This window comes from Oryza brachyantha, chromosome 11 (assembly GCF_000231095.2).
Source record: "Oryza brachyantha chromosome 11, ObraRS2, whole genome shotgun sequence".
Taxonomy (NCBI): Eukaryota; Viridiplantae; Streptophyta; class Magnoliopsida; order Poales; family Poaceae; genus Oryza; species Oryza brachyantha.
The window spans coordinates 16,964,703-16,990,222 of NC_023173.2; the positions used below are offsets into that span (position 1 = coordinate 16,964,703).

Below are 25,520 nucleotides of genomic sequence, written 5' to 3' on the forward strand. Positions count from 1 at the left end.
AAGAAAAATTAATGAAAATAGAGACGAATTTTCTTTCAGTATTCTAATGAAAATTTTATAATATGATAGCCACTAAATTTCTAAGTACTCTAGTATCTATGGTACATGTCTCTATTTGCTCCATAGTTTAGAGGATCATTAATTTCTCAGCCAAATCTCTATTTTGAGTATACATCTAAAGGAGATCTTGTGTGTAACTTATTTGGTGTAAACTTGAATTTATAATCATGTTAATTTAAATATATGATTTTATAGTTCAATGTTTCCGACAATAATTACCGGTTTCTAATCAATACCAACGTGTTTTTGTCCGTATAATTTTGTTTTTGATTTTTCTATACCATTTCCGTTTCTAGCCTATTATGTTTTATTCCTTTTCCGAGAAAAATGGTTATGAAAATGGTTCAAGGTGTTCTTCGACTATTTTCTTCCCTACTAATAACAATAACCGATATATTTTGGAACATGATCACAAGGGACGTGTTGGCTGGCATCGATCATTGGGTGCCAAAGAACTCATCTGCAAACTCTTGCATTCGAAGAAGAGCTTGCTCCAAAATTCCATACCCAAAACCTGACGCTGACTGGCCGGCGGCGAGAGGGCTGCCGCTGCCCAGAGAGCCCATCGTCAAATTACTACTTCCGTCTCAGATTATAAGGGATTTTAATTTTGTTTGTAATGTTTGACTGCTCGTCTTATTAAAAAAAATAAAAGTATTATTTATTTTGTTTATTATTTTTTTTATTATTAAAAGTAGTTTAAGTATTACTTATAAATTTTTATATTTGTACTAAATTTCTGAATACGACGAATGATCAAAGGGTTATAAATGAATAGTCAGAATCCTATATATTATGGGACAGAGGGAGTATTATATTAGAATGTCGAAATACTGCAGGAAACTATGTCGGCTCTTCTTTTTATATTATCAGAAAATGTGTCGGCTATTCTAAGTTTGAAGAATATGCAATTGTATTTCTGACACAGCATTTTCCCTGCAGTCTGTAGACATTGTTGCAACTTACGTATCCGTCGTCCTGGCCGACCATGAATACGCACTGCACTGCAGTACGCGTACAGCAATAATCATCAACCCAACATGACAACATGGTTGCTGTATCTTGAGACACCAGTCTGGATAATGGAAAGGACATTTTGCCAGCTCTTCAGAAGGCTGCTTTTATTTAAGTTTGCACCAATCCCATCACTACATACAACATGCAAATGCAATGCATGATCTCATCTTACTGTTCATCCTGCACAGATATAGGGATGGATATACATACAAAGGGAGGTGGAGAACTATGTTGAGATAGTGCTTTGCTCACTTGTGTTGTCAAGGCATACAATTTGCAAGCAGCACTCATTAGGCTACAGCACCAATTTTGCAACCGCAATTTATCTCTGGCTATTCTTGTTTGAGAAAATGAATTATCCTCTGACTATATTAGCATGGAGTATGAACAGTCATGGCTTCAGAAAGTGAAATTATATCCTCTGAGTAAATTAGGATGACCTGATGAACTTCTCTTTCCTCAACATGACACATGGGTATTAATACCCCCATACTGCCTGCTCTGCCTTTCTTCTTTGCATTTATTAGTAGATGCCAAACTATCAATCTTCTTCCATCACCACATACAAAGAGCAGTACAATCGAAGAATTAATCTCACGGTCACCACTATGCTCCAACAGGCCTTCTCCACTGCTCAGTTGCTGCCACCGTTGGAAGGAACGCAGTTTTCCCAAGATTCGCACGCTCAGTCTCAAGGCATAACCTCCATGTGATTTTGACAGCACCAATCACATGATTGTGAAATCATGGCTAGAGTACGGTGTTGAAGAGCTGTCTGCTGTTCTTAGATTCTTGGGGCCCTGCAAGAGCACAGTGTTGACTTATTACCAGGAGTTATGGATGTCACCAGAAAAACATCAAATTCTGAGGAAAGAAATGCAGAGCTAGCAGGTAGGGTATTCTTAGTCTTAAATGATTCCTATCTGCACCTTAAAACAGTAAATTAAGGTAAATACACCATCTTCACTTAGCATAAATAGCAAATACATACTGGACAGAAAGATATGGATATGGGTAGATTTTTGTTTCTTCCAAAATATCTATTCTGAATCACATGATTGCTACCAAAAAAGGGCCAGCTACCATATCAAGTACAAAGTACACCAAATAGAACACTTGTTGTACTAACAACTAAAGAAGCACATAAAAGCAAAGTGGGCCAGTACTATCACACTATACATATTCCAGGATAAATTTGTAGTCATCTGTTCGGCTTAAGTTAAGAGAAAATCTAATTCGCTGTGGTGACTTCAAAGAAGCAGTGAATTACAATCAAATATAGTTACAAGCTCATAAAATAAATAAATGATCGTGACTACTGAGACAGTACTGCAGTCCATTTCCTATGGATTGTCTATATATGCTGTCGTACTATCTTATCTTAACATGGTCACCGGCAAAGAAAATCTGCAAAAATACTGATTATTGACATGTACAAGAACGAAATTTGTCCACTTGCAAGTAGTAACTCTGGCTGTTTCCAGCATCGGGTTTTCCCTCTTCCAGGTGTATTCTATCATTCCATGGGGTGTAGATAACTGAAATCATTCTAGTCGACATATATTCAAATATTCAGTATAATGTTTGAATCGCTATAAATCATCGTCAAATTCATAGCACGAACAATGGTCGCACTATTCCATCTACTTGTATAGTTACATAAATGAGGTCTGGAGAGAGGGCGGCATCACCATGAAAGAGCATTTAACTAGGCACATGGATGATGTACTTGCCCTTCATTTAGCCTTTGTTCTTAGATATCCTTCTCACATGCATCTCTCATAAGAAGAGATCTGCTGACTAACTGTGAAGCTCGCAGTTAGGGCAGGCATCTAATTTCCCACTTGGATGCATGGGTTCCTGAGAAAATGCACAGTAGCTAGCATTTGAATGTAGGGCCTCTAATACCGTGTTACTCAAGGAAAAAGACCAAACACATCCAGGACCATGCTGACAATAATGCCTTGCCAAATGGCCCCAGCTATGGAAGGACAGTAAGTTATGTACTACAGTACTAACATTAGATGCGCAGTCTCAGAAGATAGAGGAAATGAACTAGTACTTATAATTCTTACTTCAGTTTAACCTTTTCCAGTTGGTAAAGAACATTTAGATAAACCCATGATCATGCGCACATACTGAATACCTTGGTCTCAAGATATCTCTATATCTAACACCAAAAGTCCAAGTATACAAGGGGACAAACAGTCGATTGAACTATTTTATAAAACAAACAACAAACAGTTTCACTTTCTAACTCAATTAACATAAAGATAATTACTAGTACAAGATAATGCTCTGAATCTAGTTATCACACTGCTGGAAACTATCTCTACCATAAAGTTAGGTTAGAAAACTAAATGCACCCCTTACAGATTCATCAGATTATCCATGAATACATTGAAGGTCACATCTCAAGCTTACATGTTACAACATTGAATACTTCCATGTGCTGTTTCAGAGACACTAAGTATGGCAAATCTGTCAGGTGTTGGGCAGTGGAAGAACTTCAATAGTATTAGTTGGTTGGCAGCTTACAGGCTGACAGTTAGTGCACTTGAGTCCCAATGTCTGGATAAACCGGTATTACATAAACTTGGATCATACTTGGGATCACAGTGTCCACTTAATGAAGGTAATAAAGTATACACGCTTTCTAGGCATAACTGTTCTTAAAGGAGAAGGCACACAGAAGGGACGAGGGCAGCTTGGTTGGGAGGTATAGACAGTTCAGGAGGCCCTTTTCCCAAAAAGCATGAAAACGCTTTCCATGCCTTTTGGCAAGAAAGAAATAGCCAAGAATAACCAGTATACTACTCCCTCTATCCCAAATTGATCATCATCTAAGATCTAGATACAAAGATCAAGAATCTATTTAATTAGCATTGGAAAACTAGAGTCACAAATTCCAAGCTGCATGTATACATGCATAATCAAAATTTGTAAATCACATCAAAGCTGATTGGGTAGACATATGTAAGCATTAATGTGTGTGTTAAACAAAGGGTTTTTCACACTACAATTAATGCATAATACGCTCTCTTCTCTTATTTGATGACTAATTTGAGATTTTTAGTTTTCTCTTATATGATGATCAATTTGGGATGAAGTAGTATAGTGACCAACCAAATAGCCACAGATAACGTATGGCAAATCTGTCAGGTATTGGGTTCTGCTCTTATTTGTAATAAATGTTTAACTGTGCTTCTAGTTTTTTTTAACTGAGTGCATCTTAGTTATGCAGAGGCTGGGAGTGGTCTTGGTGTGGTTGTATCACCTTAATTTGATCATCTAAGATCAATAAAAGCTTCCTTTATCTAAAAAATTAAGTACATGCTCAAGTTGGATTTCCTAATTCCTAATTTTTTTTTTGATCATGAATATGCCATCTTCTAAAATAGATGCATGGTCCTAGCACATCAATCAACATATAACAAACTAGCAAGTTCAACTAAAACCTACTACCTCCAATCCTTTTATCTGCCGTTTAAAACAATGACATGGTCTGCAATACACACACTGATAATTGTTTTTTTAAATTAGATCTTAGTGAAAATATTGTTGACTAATGGTGTCAAAGTTTTATTGTTGACAAATCAACTAATGTCAATTCTGCATGGCAAACTCCAAATACTTTTGTGTATTTCAACTAGTAGTTGATCACATGCTTGCTAAAACAGCTTCTATACCAAATAAAAGGTAAGGTACTAACAAAACACATTTGTCTATTGGAGCACTACATTAAGCACTGACATTGTTCAATCCATATTACCTTCTATAAGCATTGCCACACCTCTGAGTGATAAATGAATTTTTCTTTATGAAGTAATCCTCTTATTACTCGTCAAACTGCATTATATTGCAAAAAAAACACTAGCTGGGTATTTCTACTTTCTTTTGAGGCAGCTGTGGATTTAATCATAAAGAATAAAACTACCATAGTCATAAATAAGATTTCTAGTCCCACCTATTCACATAATATAAGGCCATATTACACTCTATTGGATGATATTTTGCATCATTGCAAAACTACGCGCAGCCAGAGGACCCTACAGCTTTTATGAGCATGATATGTTGTCCGACCTTAATTGACAATGGCAAGATGGAAAATTCCATGCATGTTAAGGCACAATTTGACAAAGCATTTCCTATATAAAGGTAGCCAGTTTCACTATGCACAACACAACCAAAGTACCATACAAAGCTAAGCCTCCAAAAATTGCTTCAAATCTGAAAAAGGAAAGGAAGAGCGCGAGGAGAGTTTAGAGACGGTAGAGGATGGCTCTTGTTGCTGATGAACTCAAGGCCAAGGCTGAGGTCTACTATGATGATGAGATCTGCCAGCAATGCACCAAGCTCCTGCTCAAGGAAGCAGGACTCCCAAATGGTCTCCTTCCCTTGAAGGACATAATGGAGTGTGGCTATGTTGAGGAAACTGGATTCGTGTGGCTCAAGCAAAAGAAGAGGATAGACCATGTCTTCCAGAGTCTTGGAAGGTTGGTATCTTATGGCACTGAGATCACTGGATTTGCAGAGAAGGGAAGGATCAAGAAGGTCAAAGGGATAAAGACTAGGGAGCTCATGATGTGGGTCCCAGTAGAGGAGATTGCCATTGATGAACAAAAAACGGAGAAACTCATCTGCAAGAGTATCGCTGGGTTTTCTAAAACCTTCCCGGCATCAGCTTTCCAGATCCCAGAGGAGGAGGAGAAGATTAACTGCGCCATACCAAAACCAGTGGTACTTATGGAGAGAGCTCCACAAGTTATTAAGAACAAATGATCCTTCTGCCGTCCATTGGTCCACAGATCATTACCAGCTCTATGATCCTATATATTGAAATAATGAACTGATGATCTACTATTTGCTTATGTACTTCAAAAGATGATAACCCAAAAGTCCTTCCTATATACCGCTTGTGTATGATTGCCCTGGTATCTATAACCATGTAAGGCAATTACACAACTTCCTGTTCTGTACTACATAGCTCATGTTCCGCAGTATGCACCATAATACGAAATTTTATAATTATATGCTCTTTTGTTTCTCCTATTGAGATGCTTTCCTTTTTTTCCAATTTCATTTCACTGAAATAAATGACATGGCATATTGGCATGAGAATATATATTGCATGACAAAGAAACTAAAGATGTATGGTCTTTTGATATTTGCCCTACTTAAGATCCCTAGTCAAAAGATCGACATCATGTCAACAGTTTCTTTGAATGAGGAACAGTAGGGGAGGCCCCTATGGTTAATTATCTATATTAGTAAAGAAGTACAAGAGAGGTGTGGTTACAGGGTGTTCATGTAAATAACATATTCCAGATGATGAATATATGGCTGCAGACATATAAAATTTAGTTATTTGTAGATTGTAATGCAGCATGCATAAATAAGTTAGTGGGCTAGTTCTACTAAAGAATACTGCATGCCATATCCTAGTAAAAATGCATGCCATACCCTTAAAAACTGTTTGGAAGATCAGTGCAACCAGGAATGTTCTAATAAGATATGGCAGTGTGAAATTTAGAAATGTGAAACGTGCATGAATCCATGAGGTCATGCAGCATCAAATGGCTTAGGCAGCTAGGCTTTCCATGTCAAAAATGTTGAGCCTGATAACTCTGATCCTACATGCATCTTTGTGGGAATGAAACCATTTATCCAACCAAGAAGCATCTACCTTGCACATGAATGTCAAATCAACATAATGATAGTTTTCTGTAATTGCACCTAATGCTAGCAAGTTGTACTGTTTTATATGAAAACTCATGTACACAAGTTAGGGATAACTAAACCCTGAATTCCTGTACTGCAATTTGTAAATCTAATTCATGTCCAACTAGTACTTATGCTTCAGCCCTATGAATCCTGATATAAGAAAAGTATTTTTTTGACAATAGGAAAGTAAAATTGTACACGAGGAAACAATAGAACCATTAACTCACTAGTTCAACATGTCTACAAGCATAGATCTCGGAGGAGTCAGGACTCTGGAGGGTCAGAGGTCTAAATAAGGTAGGCAGGTGCTCATCTGCTCACTCAAACACTTCCCCCGAAGCATCTTCAATTAAGAAGTGCAGGACATAGCTATGAGCTAGCAAAAGTAGATCCACAACAGATATTTTGGCTTGGTCAGTCAGAAGATATTCAGAAGACAATCTACTTGGCATTACATTAAACACATCGTAAACCAACTAAAGAATACATTGTTATTCTTCAGGAATTGAGAATAAAAAAATGTATGTAATCTAAATAGGCATACTGTTATATGAATAGTAAACTGGTGCAATAATTACCTGCAAAAGAAAATTACCTGCAGAAGTTGAAGTTTCCATTTCCACACTTTTTATTTACTTCATCTAGAACAAAACTAACCTACAAAAGAGTCCAGATAAGCTGTTCTAAATAGGTAACATGTGCAAAGAATTGAAAAATAAAATGCCTGACTTCTATTGACTCACCAAAAGATGGATAGGTTTTTTGTTGCAACATAAGAAAATGAACTTAAAGTAGCAACTATAGTTGCAGGGCATTAGTTAATAGAGTAAGAAATCTCATAATCTTCTCTGTAGTGAATCTTCTTTTGGCGTGGGAATGGTGCAAGAATGAATCTTATAAAGCAACTCAGAGGATCCTGCAAGCCTTCCATTTCATAGTGACCAAATCTCCAATCCCGCAATATGAAGGGCCTCTGAATCGGTCGATCTAGACCACCTGTAAGATGAGAACCACCAATGCTTAGACAAGCAAAAAAACATATAGTGCTTATTGAACCTATATTTTTCTATATGGTTTAAGGCCTTATGGTAAGTTCAATAAGTACCTTAAGGTCCTTAACTGAGAAGAGATGAGCATGACAACATAAATGATGATTAATAAAAAGAAGCAAAATGGGAGGCAGCATTAATCTTAATTCTAAGCAGGTACATCTTATGGGAATATCTATTGACATAATGGGCAGAAGTCAATGTCTGTTTGTAATCCCAACCAAGTTCATCAAATCATCAGAATCTTTTGAAAAGAAACAATTAATACCTGCATACATCCGACCATGCTTATCTACTGCCCTGAAAAATGGGCGTGTTTTCTTTTGAACTGCAGCGTGTTGCAGCTCCCCCCAAGCAGACGCTCTGTCCTGTCTTGTAATTTTTCCAGTTGTAACAACCTGGAATTAATATGCATCTTGTCATTTTCTAGTTATATAACCTCAAAATGCAAGCATGTAATAAAATGGCAAAAATAAAGTACTGGAGGTAATCATAGATATTAACGCGTTAAATGCTTTATTAGAGGGCCATAAAATTCCTTTCATAAAAGAAAAGGGAATGGACTATAAACTTCAGAAGCAAGGAGTAAATTTAGTTAAATTTCAATATTTCAAAAGAACACCACATTAGAAAGTATAACAGCTAAATAGGTTATCAGGTTTCATGATTTGCTAAAAACAAAGTTACCTTGGAGAACAAAAAGTATGAAGGCCGAGGTTTGCGTGCTAGGTTATTAGCACGGTCAACAGCAACAAGCCCAAACTTTGGACCATAGCCATCCGCCCACTCCCAATTATCCGATGTTGTCCAAAATAAATAACCAAGAACATGCACACCCTGTAAAACATTATGTCATTTAAGTGTTGGAAGTTCCATCTCCATGAGCACAAATGAAAGCATGTCTGCATAAAAGTTAAGGAAGGACCATGATTATGGCAGCGTATATGGCTAACAAGTGCTCCAGTATATATGGTTTTCGGATCAGATCAGTCTCATCAGAAACCCCATTTTCACTGATGATAAAAGGAATATTTAAGCTCTTATATCGTTCATTGAACTGAATCAGGATGCGGAACAGCCCATCAGGATAAACCCCACGACCAGATTCACTATACTCATCATTATCCACAAGCTTTAGACCAGGTCCTGATATAACCTCCTGCACAGAAATGGAAGAATTAACTCTGCCAATTAGAGGGCCATCATTAAGCAGAAAGTAATCTTCTTACCTGCCCATAGTAGTTGATGCCAATAAAGTCCAATTTATCAGATATGCTATCAACGTAAGGGAAAAGGGTCAATGAGTTAGCAAGGGTGACAGCAGCAACATCAAAAAGACCATATGGCCTTGTAAATGATACATGATGTGCAACACCAACTATTGTCTTCCTTGCATTCTTGCTGTCAATCAACAAATGAATAATTAGAAAACCAACTTTTCAATTAAAGTTATATAAATATATTCAATAAACTGTGTCAGGCTCAAAATAATATCTACCCTTCCAAATGTATGTAGTCATAAGCTTCAGCATGTGCAACAGCCATCCAATGCAAAGCTTGATTGTATACACCGGTTGGCAAAGTAGATGTTGCTACTTCAATTGCATTAGGGTCTCCACCAGGCCATGCACCGGCACAATAAGTCAGCATAACAAATACATGAGGTTCATTGAAAATCACCCAGTAGTCCACTAAATCTGACACACGATCAACAACAAGCCTGCACAGCCCAAAGTATCAAAATCTAACATACATTCTTGAATAAATCCCAAAGGAGAATGTATTGACAGGCCAATTTGGCTGCCCAAAAAGAGTACCTCACAAAATCCATGAAATAGGTGACAGTTTTTTCCATCTTCCACCCCCCATATTTTCCAGCCCAAGGTGGGAGTGAGTGATGAAACAGAGTAAGCATTACTTTCATTCCATATTCGCGAACCCTTTGAATTATCCATCTATACCGCTCAAGTGCTGCAAAATTAACCTAGAGAGAGAGAGAGATGCATATACCAGTACTGATATCACCATACTGGAAAGAGAAGCATGAATATAAAGGTAAGAAGAGGCGCATCGCATGATTCTATGAACTTACAGAGTTCTTCAGCTCTTCAGTTGGTTCCTTAGGCATTATTCTTGCCCAATCTACCCCCATGCGGAAAACACTGACACCAGTCTCCTTAGCAAGTTCCAACTCAGCATCAGGATCAGACCAAAATCTAAGCCTTTCTTGCCTTAAAAAAATACTTGGTCAGAGTTTGCTAACATACAACATCCAGAGATATCAAAATATGGAAAGGAAAGCCTTTCTATAAGGCATGCACTTGCATTTTTACCCTTGACACCCACCACTGCATAGTCTCACTATAGAAGTCATATCTAGGCTTGGAGAGAGCTACAACATTGAAAGACGACAACTCTTCCTTCACCAGATATTTAAGGTGAGATGCATTCTCTAGGTGACTTTACAAGCAAGGAGGTATTGCTTTGGATTACAGAACTGAGATAAATTAGCTTATTAGAAGTGCTATACGCATGTACTTACGGGCATGGAACATTATGCCAAGCAGCAACATTGTGGCTGCAGTCATCGCCGCCAGCAGATCCTCCACCGTCAGAAAAAATTTCAAAACCCCGGAGCATAGCCTCCATGGCTACTCTAAGTGGCTTCCGCTGCTCTCTATCACCGATAGTTTCCCCACCTGTTGACCTGGAAGCTTGCTGGGAGCCTCCATCACCAGCAGCAGATGCCATCACTGCATCTACTGGCTTCTGGCTGCGCACATTTTCCTTGTCATCACAGGAAGTTTCAGTTGCAAACTGGAGCCAAGCATCCTCTAGCCTGTCCTCAACATGTGCAGGCGCTGTTGCTAGTCCAAAGAAGAAATTATCGTCTTCTGCAAACAAAGGTTTCACATCATCGGAGAGCTTCCATGCACGTTTCTTGCTAATTGTTGTTACTAGCAAGTGATTAGCCAAAAAACACAGTTTGATGTTTTTTTTTTTTTTTTTGCCGGGTAGGCTAAGACAGCCTACCAAATATATTAGGGTGAAGGAGAAAGTGCAAGACTTTTTACAAACTCAGCGCAAAGGTTACTGAGTCCGGCAAGAGCCGGATGGAAAAAGACTAAAAACCTGAAGAACTGCCACAGTACAAACAAGCTTCTAGCCGTTTACAGTCTGAAACAACCCGGCCTGTAACCAGGTTACGATTTCTTCCCGGATGGTGTTGAAGAGTGCTGACGGGGAGACCGCTTTCGCTTGGAAAATTCTCGCGTTCCGCTCCTTCCAGATAATCCAGCAAATTAGGACAAACACCGAGTCGAAGGACTTCCGATAAATTTCTCCAAAGACGGTTCTCGTGTCAATCCACCAATCTTGCAACTCTTTACCCGATTCGGCTGGTGTTTGGAAAGGAATGCTTACCCAAGTTCTCCATCGCCTCCAGACTCTGTTTGTATACTCACACTTCACAAGGAGATGGTCACACGTCTCGGCCTCTAGGGAGCAAAGGGCACACACCGTTTGATTGGGCCACCCCCTCTTCTGTAGATTATCCGCCGTTAGGCACTTTCCTTTGATTGCCAACCAAACAAACAGTTTGATTTTGGACGGTGCTCTCGTCTTCCAGAGCAATGATCCCCATCGGGTCTCCTCATTTGGCATAAAAAACAATCTATAGGCTGAGCTAACTGTGAAAGAACCATGAGGCTCCAGCTTCCAGCTAATGTGGTCTTGCTCTTCGTCATTTAACTGCAGTTCATCCAGCTCATCCCAAAGCAGTAGGTATTCTCCCATGGCTGTAACGGACGGTGCACCTTGGATGGAACACACCCAGCTTCGATTTGCAGTGCCTGTTGTACAGTCAGGTTTCGGCGATTGGTGTGGCTGTAAAGAGCAGGCAGTGACGATGCGATCGGTCCCAAATGGAGCCAGCATGATCGCCAGAAGCTTGTTTTGTCCCCTCGCCCTACCTGGAAACAAGTGGCCGCCAGGAAAATATCTTCTAATTTCTTATCCCGCTGCTGCTTCCACACTTCTATCCATGGCCTGCCATCTTGATTCCTCTGAAGAAATTCCCACTTCAGCCTAAGAGCCTTCCCGAGCAGACTAATGTCTTTTATCCCCAATCCTCCCAAGTCCTGAGGCAGTGTGATCGATGCCCAGGCTGCAAGGCAGTGTCCCCCACTAACCTCTTCTTGCCCCTTCCAAAGGAAACCGCGACATTTTCTGTTTATGTCCTGGATCGCCCATCTTGTCAAGAGATGGAGGGGCAGGGCCATGAGCACCGTTTTTATAAGAATGAGACGATCCCCTGGCGTGAGCATCTTTGGTTTCCACCCGCTGACTTTCTTGGAGATTCTATCCATGAGGGGCTGAAGATCTTGTTTTGTTAGACGCTTAAGAGAGAGCGGGAGTGTCACGCCCGGGGTTTTATCCCAAGCCTAAATCGTAAAAAGAAATTCGTAAGCAACAATTGGCTTAATTAACTCAGGAAAAATCCCTCTAAAAAGAACCTAATTCAATTAAATCGAGGCTCGCAAATCGATTAACTGGATTTAAATTCAAATTGCAGAAGTATAAAATTTGGCCAAACAAAATAATTTAAAATTCGGCAAAAGTGGGGTTTTCCTTTTTCCCTCCTTTTTCCTTTCTTTTTCCCTTCCTTCTCAAATTGGGCCGAAGTCCAATTTTCCTCCCTTCCTTTTCTTTTTCCTTTTTCTTTTTCCTCTCCTCCTTCCCGGGCCGGCCCAGCCGAGCCGGCCCACCTCTCCCCGCCCGGCCGGCCCAGCCGAGCCGGCCTCCCGCTCCAGCCTCCTCCGCCCGCGCGCGCCTCCGCCTGGGCCGCCGCCCGGAGTCCTCCGCTCGCGCGTCCGCGCCCGCGCTCGCCGCGAGTCCGTCTCGCCTCCCTCCTCCCCTCGCGCCACTGACAGGTGGGGCCCACCTGTCAGCGACCAGGTTTCGCCAGCGCCCCCGCCTCCGCGCCGCGCCGCGCCGGCCGAGTCCGCCGCCGCCCCGAGTCCTCCGCTCGCGCCGCCACCGCAACTCCCGCCGCCGAGTTCGCCGCGTCGTCGACTCGGTCTCCACCGGCCGCTCCGCCCTAGCCGGCGCCACCATCTATAAAATCCTCGCGCCGCCGCCCCGCCGCCACTTTCCCCCTCTCTGCCGAAGCTTCCCTCCGTCGCCGTCAGCCGCCGTTTTCCCCGTCGGCCGTTGGACGTCGCCGCCCACCCGCGTCACCACCTCCGCCTCGTCCTCGCCGACCTTCCGCCGGCCCTCGTCGCCACCGGTGGTCGCCGAGCTTCGTCGCCGCCCCTTCGCCCCTCCACCTGCCGTCTTCGTCCGCGCCGACTCGTCGTCGCCGTTCTCGTCACCACCTTCGCCTCCGCTGACCACCAACCGCCGCTCTGCTGTCGAGCCGTCGCCGGCCGTCGCTGTCCCCGCGCCGCCGTCGAGGCCGTCTCTCCTCTCCTCTGTCGCTGCCACTTGGCCGCTCCGCTCCGCCGCCGCTCAGCCACCCTCTCCCTCCGCTCTGCTCCGCCGCCGCTCCGAGCCGCGCCACCCCGCCGCGGTCTCTGCCTCCTCCTCGCCGACGCCGTCGTCGCCCTTCGGTCGCCGGTCGGTGTCGCCGACGTCGATGCCCTCGTGCCGCCGGTCATCGCCATCGCCACCTCCCCTTTCCTCCTCGGCCCTCGCCGTCGCCGCCGCTCCCGCCGCCGCTGCTCGCACGCCGATGTTCCCGCTTCTCGGCTGCCGTCGCCGTTCGCCGCCGCCCGCCGGTTCGCGCCGCTCGTCGCCGGGCGCCGTCCTCCGCCGGTCGCCGTCCATCGCCGTCGGACGTCGCCGCCCCTCTCCCTCTCCCGGCCAGACCCGGCTCCCCTCCTCTCTGTTCCACGGTCGCCGACCGACGGGTCCCACCCGTCAGCCGCCACCCCGCCAGCCCCTTCCTCTCTCTCCTCCCCGGGCCCGCGTGTCAGCCGCCCACCTCCCCCTCTCTCTCACCGACAGGTGGTCCCCACCTGTCAGCCGTCAGCTCCTCTCTCCTCGCTGACGTCAGCAGCCCCATTAATTGCGCAATAATTGATTTAGGACTTTTCTGTTTAGCTAAAAAACCCAGAAAACTTCTAAAATTCATAAGTAATTCATCTAGTCTCCGTTTAGGTCCAGTCAAGTTTCATTAAATCCAGAAAAATGCCAAGAATCCATTAAAAATAGTTTCTTTCTCTGTTTCAGTAGTTTTTAGCCCGTTTTGTTTGTTTTGCCTTGTTTGTCGTAGGTTTTGACCCCGTCGCAGCGCCGTTCGCTCCCGAAGTCATCGCCGAAGTTCCTCGTGGGTCTAAGCAAGGCAAGTGGCACCCTTCTTTGATCATATTGAACCTATGATTATAAAATTCCCCGCTTTTACATTCAAACATGCATTGTTTTATGCAAATCTATTTATTGTATTTATCTATTGGGTATTTACCAATATATCCGTTGATTCCCATTTATTATTGTCATCCCAGGGTTAATTTGACTAGAATTAGGGTTAGTCAATGCTTAGCCATGCTTAGTTCAACTAGCTCACCAATTATTATTTAATTATTGTTGCACTTTGGTACACCTTCAATGGTTGTTATCATTATTAATTTCCCGAGGTGGATTAATACAACTAAAATATTGCTTATGGTGGGTTGTGGGTGCATGGTTTTGAGAGTCGCACCCATAGCAATTAAGGACCGGTTCTCAGGAAACCCTGAAGGTCTTACACGTACTAACCACAAGCCAGAATGGGCAACGGTGAGACTCGTAATCTAGCTTGTCCCTATTCGACGTACCCAGGCAAGGGTAGGCGTGATGGAGTATGGACGGGCAATCGTGGTGTAACGAAAGCTTCTCCTGCTTCCGGATCTACCAAGGCACAAGAGGGGACTGCCCGACTTGGTGTAAAGGAGGGGGTGAAACCTGAAGTGTGGTACGATTGTCTAGGGAGGGTTAGGTGAAAGGTCTTATCATGGTTTCCGTACTGAGGTATCGTGGTGATACGTTGGGGCATGGTAACATGCTTGGCAGCCATGTCTTGTGGGTAAAGTTGTACACCTCTGCAGAGTAAAACTATTCGAATAGCCGTGCCCGCGGTTATGGGGCGAACCGACAGACTCACTGGGATTAGTTGAACCTCTTTAATAATTTTATTAATCTTGGAACTGGTTTGACCCTGCGCAATGTGGTGTAACGTTGGCAGTGGTTTGGGTCTGTCGCAACGTGGTTTAACGTTGGACAGAGGGTTGACCCTGTCGCTACGTGGTGTAACGTTCGACAGCGGTCTGGGCCTGTTGCAACGTGGTGTAACGTTGGGCAGTGGATGATTATTTTAAATGTTTACTTTACTTTTATTTCAGTCTTTTAGTTTATCTACTGTTTTGCTAAATTACTGCAGCTTTTGTGCAAGTTAACCTTAGCCTATCCTTGATACCCTGTTGCATTCATTATTCTCCCCCTCTTGGGTGTTACTTGTTGAGTACGGTGGTTTGTACTCAGCCTTGCTTAATTTTCCCCCACCAGAGCAAGTGCCAGAGCCAGTGTCAGAAGAAGGTTGTTCCGAAGGTTGAAGTGAGGTTCAGTCCGCCGTCGAGAGTGCCTGTGGTGTGGAGCCGTCTTCGCTAGCTGAAGCTGAAGATTAGATGGTTTAGTTTGTTTTCTTTTTCCGCTGCATTTCGATAGATAATTGTTTTTATTTGTTTTTAAGCCGTGGAACTGTGTATTGATTTGTCATAGTGTGTACTCGGGCTGATGCCTGGACCGAGATTTAATACATGCTATTGTTCAGAAATTTGGTGTAAATTTCTGGGCGTGACAGGGAGCCCCAGGTAGGTGATCGGGAATTCCTTAATCTGACAGCCGAGGATTCTCTGAATGTCTGCCATTTGGGACTGTTCAGTTCGGATTGGGGTGATCGAGCTTTTACTGAAATTTGGGTTCAGTCCTGTAGCGGCTCCAAAAACACGCAGGATTTCTTTTACTGCTAGAGTTCCTTGTGTCTCCGGGGGGAAGAAGATGACCGCGTCGTCAGCATACAAGGAGATAGCTGGCCCTTGAATTCTTTTGTCTGCCACTGGAATGATTTTTTGTTGGGTCGCCATTGCGATGATCGCCTGCAGGGTGTCCATGACAAGCACAAAGATCAACGGTGAAAGTGGATCGCCTTGCCTCAGCCCACGGCCTGGTTTTATTGGTTGTGTCTTCCTTCCATTAATGCTGATCGAAGTATGTCCTGTGAGCAGCAGAGCTGAAATCCAATCACGCCATTTTGGGCCAAAGCCTCGGTGAAGCAACATTTGTGCCAAGAAACTCCATGAGACTGAATCGAAAGCTTTGGTTATGTCTAGCTTCAGCAGCAACATTGATTTTCTGCCTTTATGAAATTTCAGTGCCAACCCTCTGACTAGCAAGAAGCTCTCATGGATGGAGCGCCCCTGAATGAAAGCTGTCTGTGCTGTTGAGACTAGGTCATCCATCTTTTTAGCCAGCCTTCTCGCTAGAATTTTCGTGATCAGCTTCGAGAAGCTATGAATTAAGCTAATGGGCCTGTAGTCTGCAAGAAGAGATGGCCCCTCCTTTTTGGGCAGCAGGATTATCATTGCATTGTTCAGTCTGTCCAAGTTCTGTGAGTTGCCGGTGTAGAATTTTTGTACTGCACTCATGACATCTTTGCTGATCACATCCCAACATACTTGGTAGAACTTTCCTGTGAAACCGTCAGGGCCCAGCGATTTCTCATCCGGAAAGCTCTTGACCGCCTGCAGGACCTCCTCTTCAGTGAAAGGTGAGTCCAGATCTTGCAGGTTCAAACTCTTTATTCCCAGTGCTTGGAGATTGAGACATAAGGTCGACTCAGCCGGTGTACCGAGCAAGTCTTGGAAAAAAGTTCTCGCCATCTCCTCCATCTCAAGTTGTGTCGATGCTATTGAGTTGTTGACTTGCAACCTGGGTATGGCCAATTTTCTTCTTCTGGATAAGGTTTTTAACCGAAGGAAAGATTGGCTTGTTTCCTGGAGTGAAGAAATTTTTGCTCTTTGCCTGAGCCTTATTCTTTCCAGAGAGGCTAAGGCCAAACATCTGCCCTTACAGGCTGCCCGCAATCTTCTTTCAAGTGCTGTTAGCACTCTGCCTTCCTGTGCCACATCAAATCTGAAGATGATTTCAGTGGCCAATTGAAGTTTCAGCCTGATCGAGCTGATCTCTCTCTCTGACCCCAGCTGCGTAATTCCTTGGCCAGTCTACCAAACTTGGTATGTAGGATGACAAACGGGTCTTGAGCATTGACCTCTAACTCCCAGTTTGTTTCGACCAACTCCGAAAAGCCGGGAAGCTGTGTCCAGAAATTGTCAAAGCGAAAACAACGTGTTCTAGCTTGCGCTAGTCCACTTGTTAGAAGTAGAGGGCAGTGGTCTGAAACTGATGAGCTTAGCGCTTGCAATTTCGCATCAGGGAAGGCTTCATCCCATGCTGTGGAGACAAAGATCCTGTCCAACTTCACCAAGGTGGGATTAGCCTGCTCGTTACTCCAAGTGTAACGTCTGCCGAGCAAGTATAATTCCCTCAACTCGAGGGCATTGAGTTTGTTCCTGAAAGCCCCCATTAGCCTTCTGTTGATTCTTGTGTTGTTCTTGTCTGAGGCAGCTGCTATCAAGTTGAAATCACCAGCGATCATCCATCTATCACCACAAGATTCCCCAACCTGACCCAGTTCCTCAATGAAGTATGTTTTTTTTTTTGGAATTTTCTCGGTTTTAGTGTTGAAATTAATAGAGCAAATTATAAGAGAGACGCAAGCACAACTGTGCTAAAATATTGCAATGGGCAAACAAGTTTATTCAGTACTTGTATAGTTGTACTGACATGGATTAATTGATCACTTTTTTAATATAAGGATTATTAATTGATCAAATTCAAACCCATTAGTTCAACAATTCCTCATCTTTGCAAAGTATTCACTTCAGTAATGAATGACGAAACTGGCCTAAAACCTCGCAATAGGATATAATATTCACAAAGGCCAATCAAATCAACAACCACCCCCAATGCCACGCCTTGTTCAGTATGTCCACCGACACACAAAAGTTCACCAACTGCAACGATTAGCCCTAAGTGGGGCAAACGGAAGTGCGACGGACCTGAGTCGGCGGCGGCGGCGGCGGAGGAGGAGGAGGAGGGGAGGGCGCGGAAGTCGGCGAGGGGATCGACAGACTCGTCGATGGGGTTGGGGACGCGGCGGAGGTGGCGGCGCCGGTACCGCGCGTAGGAGGCGGCATTGGCGGCCGTCGCCGCCGTGGCCACGAGCACGGCGAGCCTCGCCGCCGCCGCCACGAACGCCGGGAGTGGCATTTCCGTGATTCTTCTGTGTTAATTTGCTCTTTATTTTAAGTTGAATTTCTGTTTTATTTTTTTTTGGGGTGTAAATAAATAAATAAGAGTGGCGGGAAACGCAAGAGTCACTCCCGCGCCGGCGGGGATGAGGGGGCGGAGTCAGTTCGTTGGTGGTGGGGCCCACCCGGACACGTGGCGGAGGGTGGTGGCTCGTGGCAGATTTTTGCCAGGGCCAAGCTGCGAGTGTGCTAGACGCGCTGCCACTTGTCTCTCGCTCTGGCTCTCTTTTGACTTTTCTTTGTGTGTGTGTGTTTTTTTTTTGTTACTTGTCATGAATTTGTATATTTTTTATATTTTCTGACTACTAAATGAATTTGCGTGTTTTTCGAAACGTATGTGCTAGATCTCTTGCGCAACGTGACGACTTCAATTATTGTTTGCAGCAATATTTTTCTTGTGTATAGCCAGAGCAATGCAGCTACGTTTTCCTAACAATGTATTCTTTTGTTTCCCGTATATTTTTACTGAACTATAAGATGGGTGTTTTTTTTATAATAAAATCCTATGATAAATTATTTTATAAATAAATTAAATAATTGTTCCTTAATTATTTGTTCTATTTTACGTGTATGAGAAGTTCATAACCCCTACATCCCAACACAGTCTAAGAGTAAAAAGAATCATGCACATTTGGGTATTAACATGATTACCAAAAAAATTGAGAATGATTTCATACATATTATACATATTATGTATAGTGTTATTACATATGCATAAACTCAATATGCTTTCTCAATGGTTATGACTTACTTCATTTAAGTTAAACCTGTTCAAGTTTAACCATATTTATAATAGCATCACATCATCAAATCAAATTACATTCACATCGTCAAATCAAATTAGTTTTACCGGATTCATCGTTCCATGTTTTTTAATTTTATTTATTTATTTTTATAATCTAGTTAGATTTAGAGAGTTTTGAGTTAATATAACCTAAGATAACTTATATTCGCACTTGTTGAGTAAACACCTAGCCTTCAAATCATTTATCCGCTACTGAATTCATGCATAGAAACATGCATCAGGAAGAAACGCGGACGATGTCGATAAAATGCCAGTAGACATTTGGAGATATGCGCAATGCATGTCGACGCTGAGCCACCCATTTCTCATCCTTGATGCGACTCACTGTTGTACGTGCAGTGTCTAGAATGTGTCTATTTTGGCCCATCTTATTTGTCATTCTCTAGTGTCTATAGACGGATAATTATGTTGTACGGCAAGGAACTGATTAATTAGAACCATGCAAAACAAATCGATTTTATTTAAAGCTAGAATGGTTTTTTTCACACAAACAATTTTCCGTGCGAAAGATTTTAGATTTTTGCAGACGTATTTTCTAGCCTCTAAACGATGTATTTTATAAAAAAAATCTATATAAAGTTACTCGCCTTATCTTCGTAATCAATTTTTTCTACTTTATATTTATACTGTCAAAAGTATAATCTCTCTAAATCAGATAATCAAGTCAATAAAAAACCTCGTGGGAAAAGAACACGACCGAAGTACGTATACCGTCAAGTGTTACCCCTCTTTTCTTGAGATCTGGATGATGGGTTGATTACGTGGTATCGATAGTCTCAATTCACGAACGCCAGTTGGCACGTAGAGCACATGTACAGATGAATCGCACTTGCATTCTCAAATACACATTGGTAAAATTGAATTCACCATCAATTTGATGAAGATGCATGCGTACGTACACTCATGAAATTAAAAAACCCAAACAAAATGGGAAGAAACTACAAGTATATATACCGTGTACACGCGAAACATCTACGTAGCTAGCCGGCCGACCAATCCGGCCCAGTTAAGGCAACACAACGAAACAACGGGCCTCCAAAAAATAATTAATTGGGCCCAGTTGATTACGTAGATAGAATTATTTAAATTTTTGATGAATAAAGATCACTTGGATGTAGTAGATAGTGCGGGCGTACGTGCCGATGAACTCATCGCGCCTTCGTCGTCGTCGTCGTCGCCGTCGTGGTCGCCGCCGGTGTACTTGAATACGCCGTCTTAGCCGTGGCTGTTGCAGTGGAAGTCGCCGTCGATGTAGCCGAGGCCGTCGCGCTCGAGTTCGCTGTCTTAGTCGACGCCGCCGGTGCACTCGCCGTGGAACTTGAATACGCCGTCTTGGATGATGCGGCTGGTGCACTCGCATTGGCCGTCTTGGATGATGCGGACGGTGCAGCCGCACTCCCCGACGTCGGAGACTCGGCCGGTGCACTGGAACTCTCCGTCGCCGATGAACTTGAAGCCGCTGCTCCCGCTCTATGCACCCAAAATTGAAATGCGAAGAAGATGATTAAATTTTGAAAGAGATTGAGTGGGTCGGTGAAGATTAGGTAGGTAGGTACTTGGGTGGAGGGAGGATCCAGGAGTCGCCGAAGATGTAGTGGACGCCGATGAAGGGCTTGGCCTGCTCCTCGGTGAGGTCGAGCGCCCAGCCGACCCTCTTGGCGTGGTTGACGGCGTCGGCGCCGGCGCCGAAGCACTTGAACTCGCCGTAGTAGATGCCGCTGCTCTCGGGCTTGGCGATGTTCCAGCCGTCCCAGCCGACGGGCACCACCTCCTTCCCCATCTCCGTGTAGGAGTAGATGACCCGCGACGAGTCCCCCCATGCGCGGCCCAGGTAGATCGGCCCTTGCCCCTTGATGGTGCAGTTCTTGAAGGAGAAGCCGCTCTCGATGGCGCCCTCGATCGTCTTGGACCTCTGCTGCGCCGTCAGCACGGCGACCTCCTTAACCACGGAGATGATGGTGCAGCCCTCGTAGAAGGATCTCCCGAACCCGAAGATGAAGTCGACGCTGCCCTTGATGATGCAGTTCTTGAAGTAGTGGAGCCCCTTGTGGTCGTACAGCGTGTCCTGCCCGCCGTCGACGGTGCAGTTGTACAGCGCCGACTTGGTGCCGAACAACCGGAGCGCCACCGCCTGCCCGCCCTTGGCCCCCGGCTTCGCCAGCGGCGCGTCGTTCTTGAAAACGACGCCCGAGGCCACGAAGTAGTCGGACTCCACGGCCACGGTGGTGCTGCCCACCGTGCCCACGGGCTTCCCGCCCTTGCCCATCGTCGCCGCCGTGTCGTTCCAGACGATCACCGCCGGCTTCAGCGGGTCCGACACGAACGTCACGTACGGCTTGCTGATGTTGATGAAGATCTTCTCCCGGTACTCGCCGGGCTTGAGGTCGATGACGACGCGCTTCTTGTTCCCCTCCGGGATGGCCGCCAGCGCCGCCGTGATGTTGGTGAACGTCGTCTTGCTCGGTGTCCCCTTGGGGTCCACCACGTACGTCACCTTCGCCGCCTCCGCCGACGACAGGCTCTCGTCGATGGTCTTGCCGGTGTCGCCCACCGCCTTCTTGGCGTACACCGAGGCCTTCATCACGTAGTCCTCCTGGTTCAGCACCACCCACTTGCTGAACCCGCCGCCGGAGCCGGAGCCGGACTTGATGAGCTGTGACAGGTCGAAGAACAGCTGCAGCGACGGCGACGGCAGCGACGCCGCCACCACCACCACCAGCCCCACCACGGCGACGGCGAGGTTGGGACGACCCATATTATTAGTTATTAGTTCTGTGCTGCTGGCTGCAGCAGCTTCTTCTTCCTACCTTAATCTCTCTGTCGATCTGCATATGCATATATATGGTGCGTTCTTGGTCGCCATGGACGGACGTCCTGCTCGCATGCTCCCATGCATGGAAGGGAAGGTAGCCGGCCATTTTTGGGGAAGACGCTTGTGATGGATGGCCGCGTAGGTAGGGGTTTCTAATCTGTGAGCACCGATTAATTTCGAGCGTTATTCCGGTTATGGGCTACTGGCCTCTGTTAATTCCAAGTATTATTCTTGAGAATATACCATGAGTTACCAAAATTTTAGTGTAAAATTTAGTACCTCACTGTAAAATTACTCTTCACATAGTGTTAGATTTGATATAGATTTGAAATTTTGTTTCTATACATACCATTTCATAGAAGTATGTCTAAATTTCATATACAACTCTCAACTTCTATTTCTATAAGGTTTAGATTTTATATACACCACCTAGTAGAAATAAAGTTCTATATTCTATCGGTAGGTTTGGAGTACAATTCAAATAGAGCTCTTAGATTATATTTTTATAGATATAATTGTATTTTAGATATAACTATATAATTAATATATACCGTCATAATTAATATGTACCCATCGTGATTTAACGCTTAAATGTTTTTTATATTTTTGTTACATTAATAATATGGTTGGGGGTATCATTGTTAGCGATCCTAAATTGTGATGGGCTTATTTTTAGGGCCAAATTTGGGACTCCGTTACCAACTTGTGGGCCAAATTTGGTTTGGGTGTCTCTATAATTATGATCGGCCAAATCTAACTGTTTTGGAGCTTCAAACACACACCACAGTTAAACACGCTGTGTGTGCTTGGTTTATGGGACAGAACGGGACGGTACGAATCTCGGTTTTAAGAGTGTTTGTTTTACGCATGTTTAAAGGTAGACTCTAGCGCTGACTTCTTCCTTATACATATCAGTAATATAACTTACTTTTACTTTACAAGCATTTGTATGAAGATAAAGTTGGATATGTTCCTTCGACCAAAATATTTTTTTATTAGTCTTATTTCCTTCTAATCTCTCCTATTTAATAAAATTTTCTTAGATAAATGTTAAGTTACTTTAAGGACATGATCAAAGGTAGAGTCCATTATCGACTCTTATCTAATCCACGTCAGCAACAAGAACATATGTTATAATGATACGTACAAAGCCAGAGTCAGGTACGATTTCTTTCTTAATACAATAAATTTATTACGCTAGTTTCCTTTTTATCCACCCTCATGCAAGAAAGTTTCCTTTAATAAATGCTAAGAGTCGACTCTAAGCCGTTGTTCTGCATGACAACGAATTTTCTCTCTCCTTTCCTCTCTTTTCCTCTACGTCACCAAAATTGATTACGTGACGGTTGAGAGAGTTAGCTAATAAACAACTTTGTGCGTGCACTAAGCCATTTTCATACATAACAACCATTTTATCTTTCCTCACTTCTCTTTCTTCTATATCATCACATTTGCTCACATGAAAATAGAAAAGTCAGCTAATAATTACCATTGTATATGATCTAAAAGACTAATTGAACCCACCGACTCTTCCTATTGGACCATACCCTTAGAAAAATCTTTCTATCATCGTAAACAGGACAGACCTAACATATTCGATCTCATCCCGAAAATAAACACACCCTTATAAATATCTATTAAAGTAATAAAGTATACCCATAGGAATTCAGAAGCACCGGGATTTAAACTATAACATATTTTCGCTAATAATTATATGTATAATCTAAAATTTAAATTTTTAACCTTAAATAACTGAGAGTTGATTTTGTGGTTTTGTTTACCTAAGTTTATTTCTGGCCTTAACTATTAGATCGCTAAGAATACATATATAAAAGTTTTATTTATAAATTATTTTCTATTTATAAATATGCCATCACCCTCTGTTAACTCCACCATCACCAACGGAAGGTGAATATAACAATCATAAATATCTACTGGATAGAGGAATAAGCATGAAACACAAATCATAAAAAAGAAACTTCTTCATTCCACATTATTTGATGTTTTAACCCTACTCATATTGATCCACGAACCAACGGACATATTTTATATATGTGTCTTAAGTTTATTAATTAGTATTCATACGAAATTTAGGATGGTCTAAAACACTACTACGTAATATGAAACTGAGGTTTCCCTAATCGCTGCATTAATGTAGTACTACACAGTGAAATAAGTTCAGCCAGTGCTCCTCCAAAAAGCGAGGGGAAAACAAAATATCTGTCGGCATGTAGCAGCATGTCGAACAACAGGTGATACTGTAGCAGCCGCCAGCTGCATGTAAACTGTCAGAGTTTGGGACTCAAAACGTACTACTCCAGTACGTAGGACGCATCCATCACGTTTCGTACTCGACCAGGCCAACTCCCCTGGCCCCGGGCAGCCGTCGACGACCACCACGGCTATGTTTTTTTTCAACGAAGTAAGGAAATTATATAATTTTTATAATGTTATTAAAAATATAAATGATAGAATTAATTACTAAAAAATTAAAATATACTCCATCCATTTCAAAAATAAATTTATTTTTTAATTTTTACATACAATATTTGGCTTTTCGTCTTTTTCTAATTTCTTGTGATTAATATTTTTATTGTTATTAAACGATAAAACATGAATATACGTGAATAATTTTTTTGAGCTTTTTATATATTTTTTTAAATAATATGGATGGTCAAACACTGGATATAGAAAATAAAAAAATGAAGACTTTTTGGGATGGAGGTAATACTCTATAAATATAAGACGATAAACTTTTATATATATAGTTTTTATAAAAATACATCGTTTAACAATTTAGGATGTAGGCGTGAAAAATTAAAAAATAATCTGACAAAAAAAGATAACCCACGTACCACGCATATTTTTTCTTTTCTTTTACCACATTTTTTATTTCCTTTTTTAACTATTTACTTATACAGCTGCAAGAGTAGTCGAGTAATTTTTGTGACTGTGGTGTATGTGACGTAATAACGGATTAATTAAGCAAACGGACTTGACTGCTAGCTATTCCTCCACGTAATCAATACTACTTCATAATCGGTGTCGTGAGAAAAACTGAACGCGGTCGTCGTCCAAATGATTAGCCAGATTATTTAATCAAAGTAATTTGGAAATTTCGTTGTCTAGTGTGCAAACTTGTTTTGATATTTAAATAGTAAAACAACATGATTAAACATATTCTTTTAATTTATTCGAAGGCTTAATAGACCCGAGGGTTCCGATACGCCCGAGGATCGATGGTGTGAATTCTGCTATAGTGCTATGTGACGGCCAAATCTGAGGACTTCGCATGCAATGTCTAATTTAGAGATTTTCTCTGGTCCAATAAAAAGTATCTTGAGGTATCGATACCTCGAAATACCAAATCGGTTTTTATTATTGGATCTAGCTAAGTAGGATTTGCACAGTTAGAACTAACGATCAGAAACGGTTTGATATTATTGATTTTTGTTGAACTGAAGCAAATCTCTCTAATCTAACATTGGGACACTCTACTTAAAACATTGTGCTCGATCATGCCTTGAAATGAAACTTACTTTTGGATTGAAAGCCTAATTTTAGATATTCGGAATGATAACTTTGACGTCCCAGATATCATGAACTTATTGGAAGTGTCGTACTAGAGGTTCAATGTTAGCGTAGCG

General features: G+C 42.7%; 3 protein-coding genes across 6 annotated transcripts; 1 reads left to right on the plus strand and 2 right to left on the minus strand.

Moving 5' to 3' along the window:
- Positions 1-887: 887 nt before the first annotated feature.
- On the minus strand, positions 888-18,268 carry LOC102721407 (beta-glucosidase-like SFR2, chloroplastic). 4 transcript variants are annotated; one of them, XM_040528696.1, is made up of 13 exons: positions 18,005-18,268; positions 10,393-10,744; positions 9,943-10,081; positions 9,668-9,834; positions 9,349-9,570; positions 9,080-9,251; positions 8,776-9,009; positions 8,538-8,687; positions 8,119-8,248; positions 7,545-7,797; positions 7,397-7,458; positions 7,029-7,177; positions 888-1,877 (listed from the first exon to the last, which is right to left on the minus strand). In XM_040528696.1, the coding sequence occupies exons 1-10, from the start codon at positions 18,213-18,215 to the stop codon at positions 7,616-7,618; spliced, it is 1,959 nt and encodes a 652-aa protein (XP_040384630.1). In that variant the 5' UTR covers positions 18,216-18,268; the 3' UTR covers positions 888-1,877; positions 7,029-7,177; positions 7,397-7,458; positions 7,545-7,615. The 4 variants fall into 4 exon arrangements, with proteins under 4 accessions (XP_040384630.1, XP_040384632.1, XP_015698038.2 ...); XM_040528697.1 differs by lacking the exon at positions 888-1,877 and adding an exon at positions 1,885-2,937; XM_040528698.1 differs by lacking the exon at positions 7,029-7,177 and having other exon boundaries at positions 7,380-7,458.
- LOC102720559 lies at positions 5,052-6,179 on the plus strand. Its single transcript, XM_006663045.3, has one exon. It carries the CDS (start codon positions 5,356-5,358, stop codon positions 5,857-5,859), a length of 504 nt encoding a protein of 167 aa, XP_006663108.1. The 5' UTR covers positions 5,052-5,355; the 3' UTR covers positions 5,860-6,179.
- A 1,592-nt stretch (positions 18,269-19,860) lies between the features above and the next one.
- Positions 19,861-21,865, minus strand: LOC102721690 (probable pectinesterase 53). Its single transcript, XM_006663606.3, has 2 exons — positions 20,618-21,865; positions 19,861-20,531 (listed from the first exon to the last, which is right to left on the minus strand). The coding sequence occupies exons 1-2, from the start codon at positions 21,814-21,816 to the stop codon at positions 20,210-20,212; spliced, it is 1,521 nt and encodes a 506-aa protein (XP_006663669.2). The 5' UTR covers positions 21,817-21,865; the 3' UTR covers positions 19,861-20,209.
- Between the last annotated feature and the right edge of the window lie 3,655 nt (positions 21,866-25,520).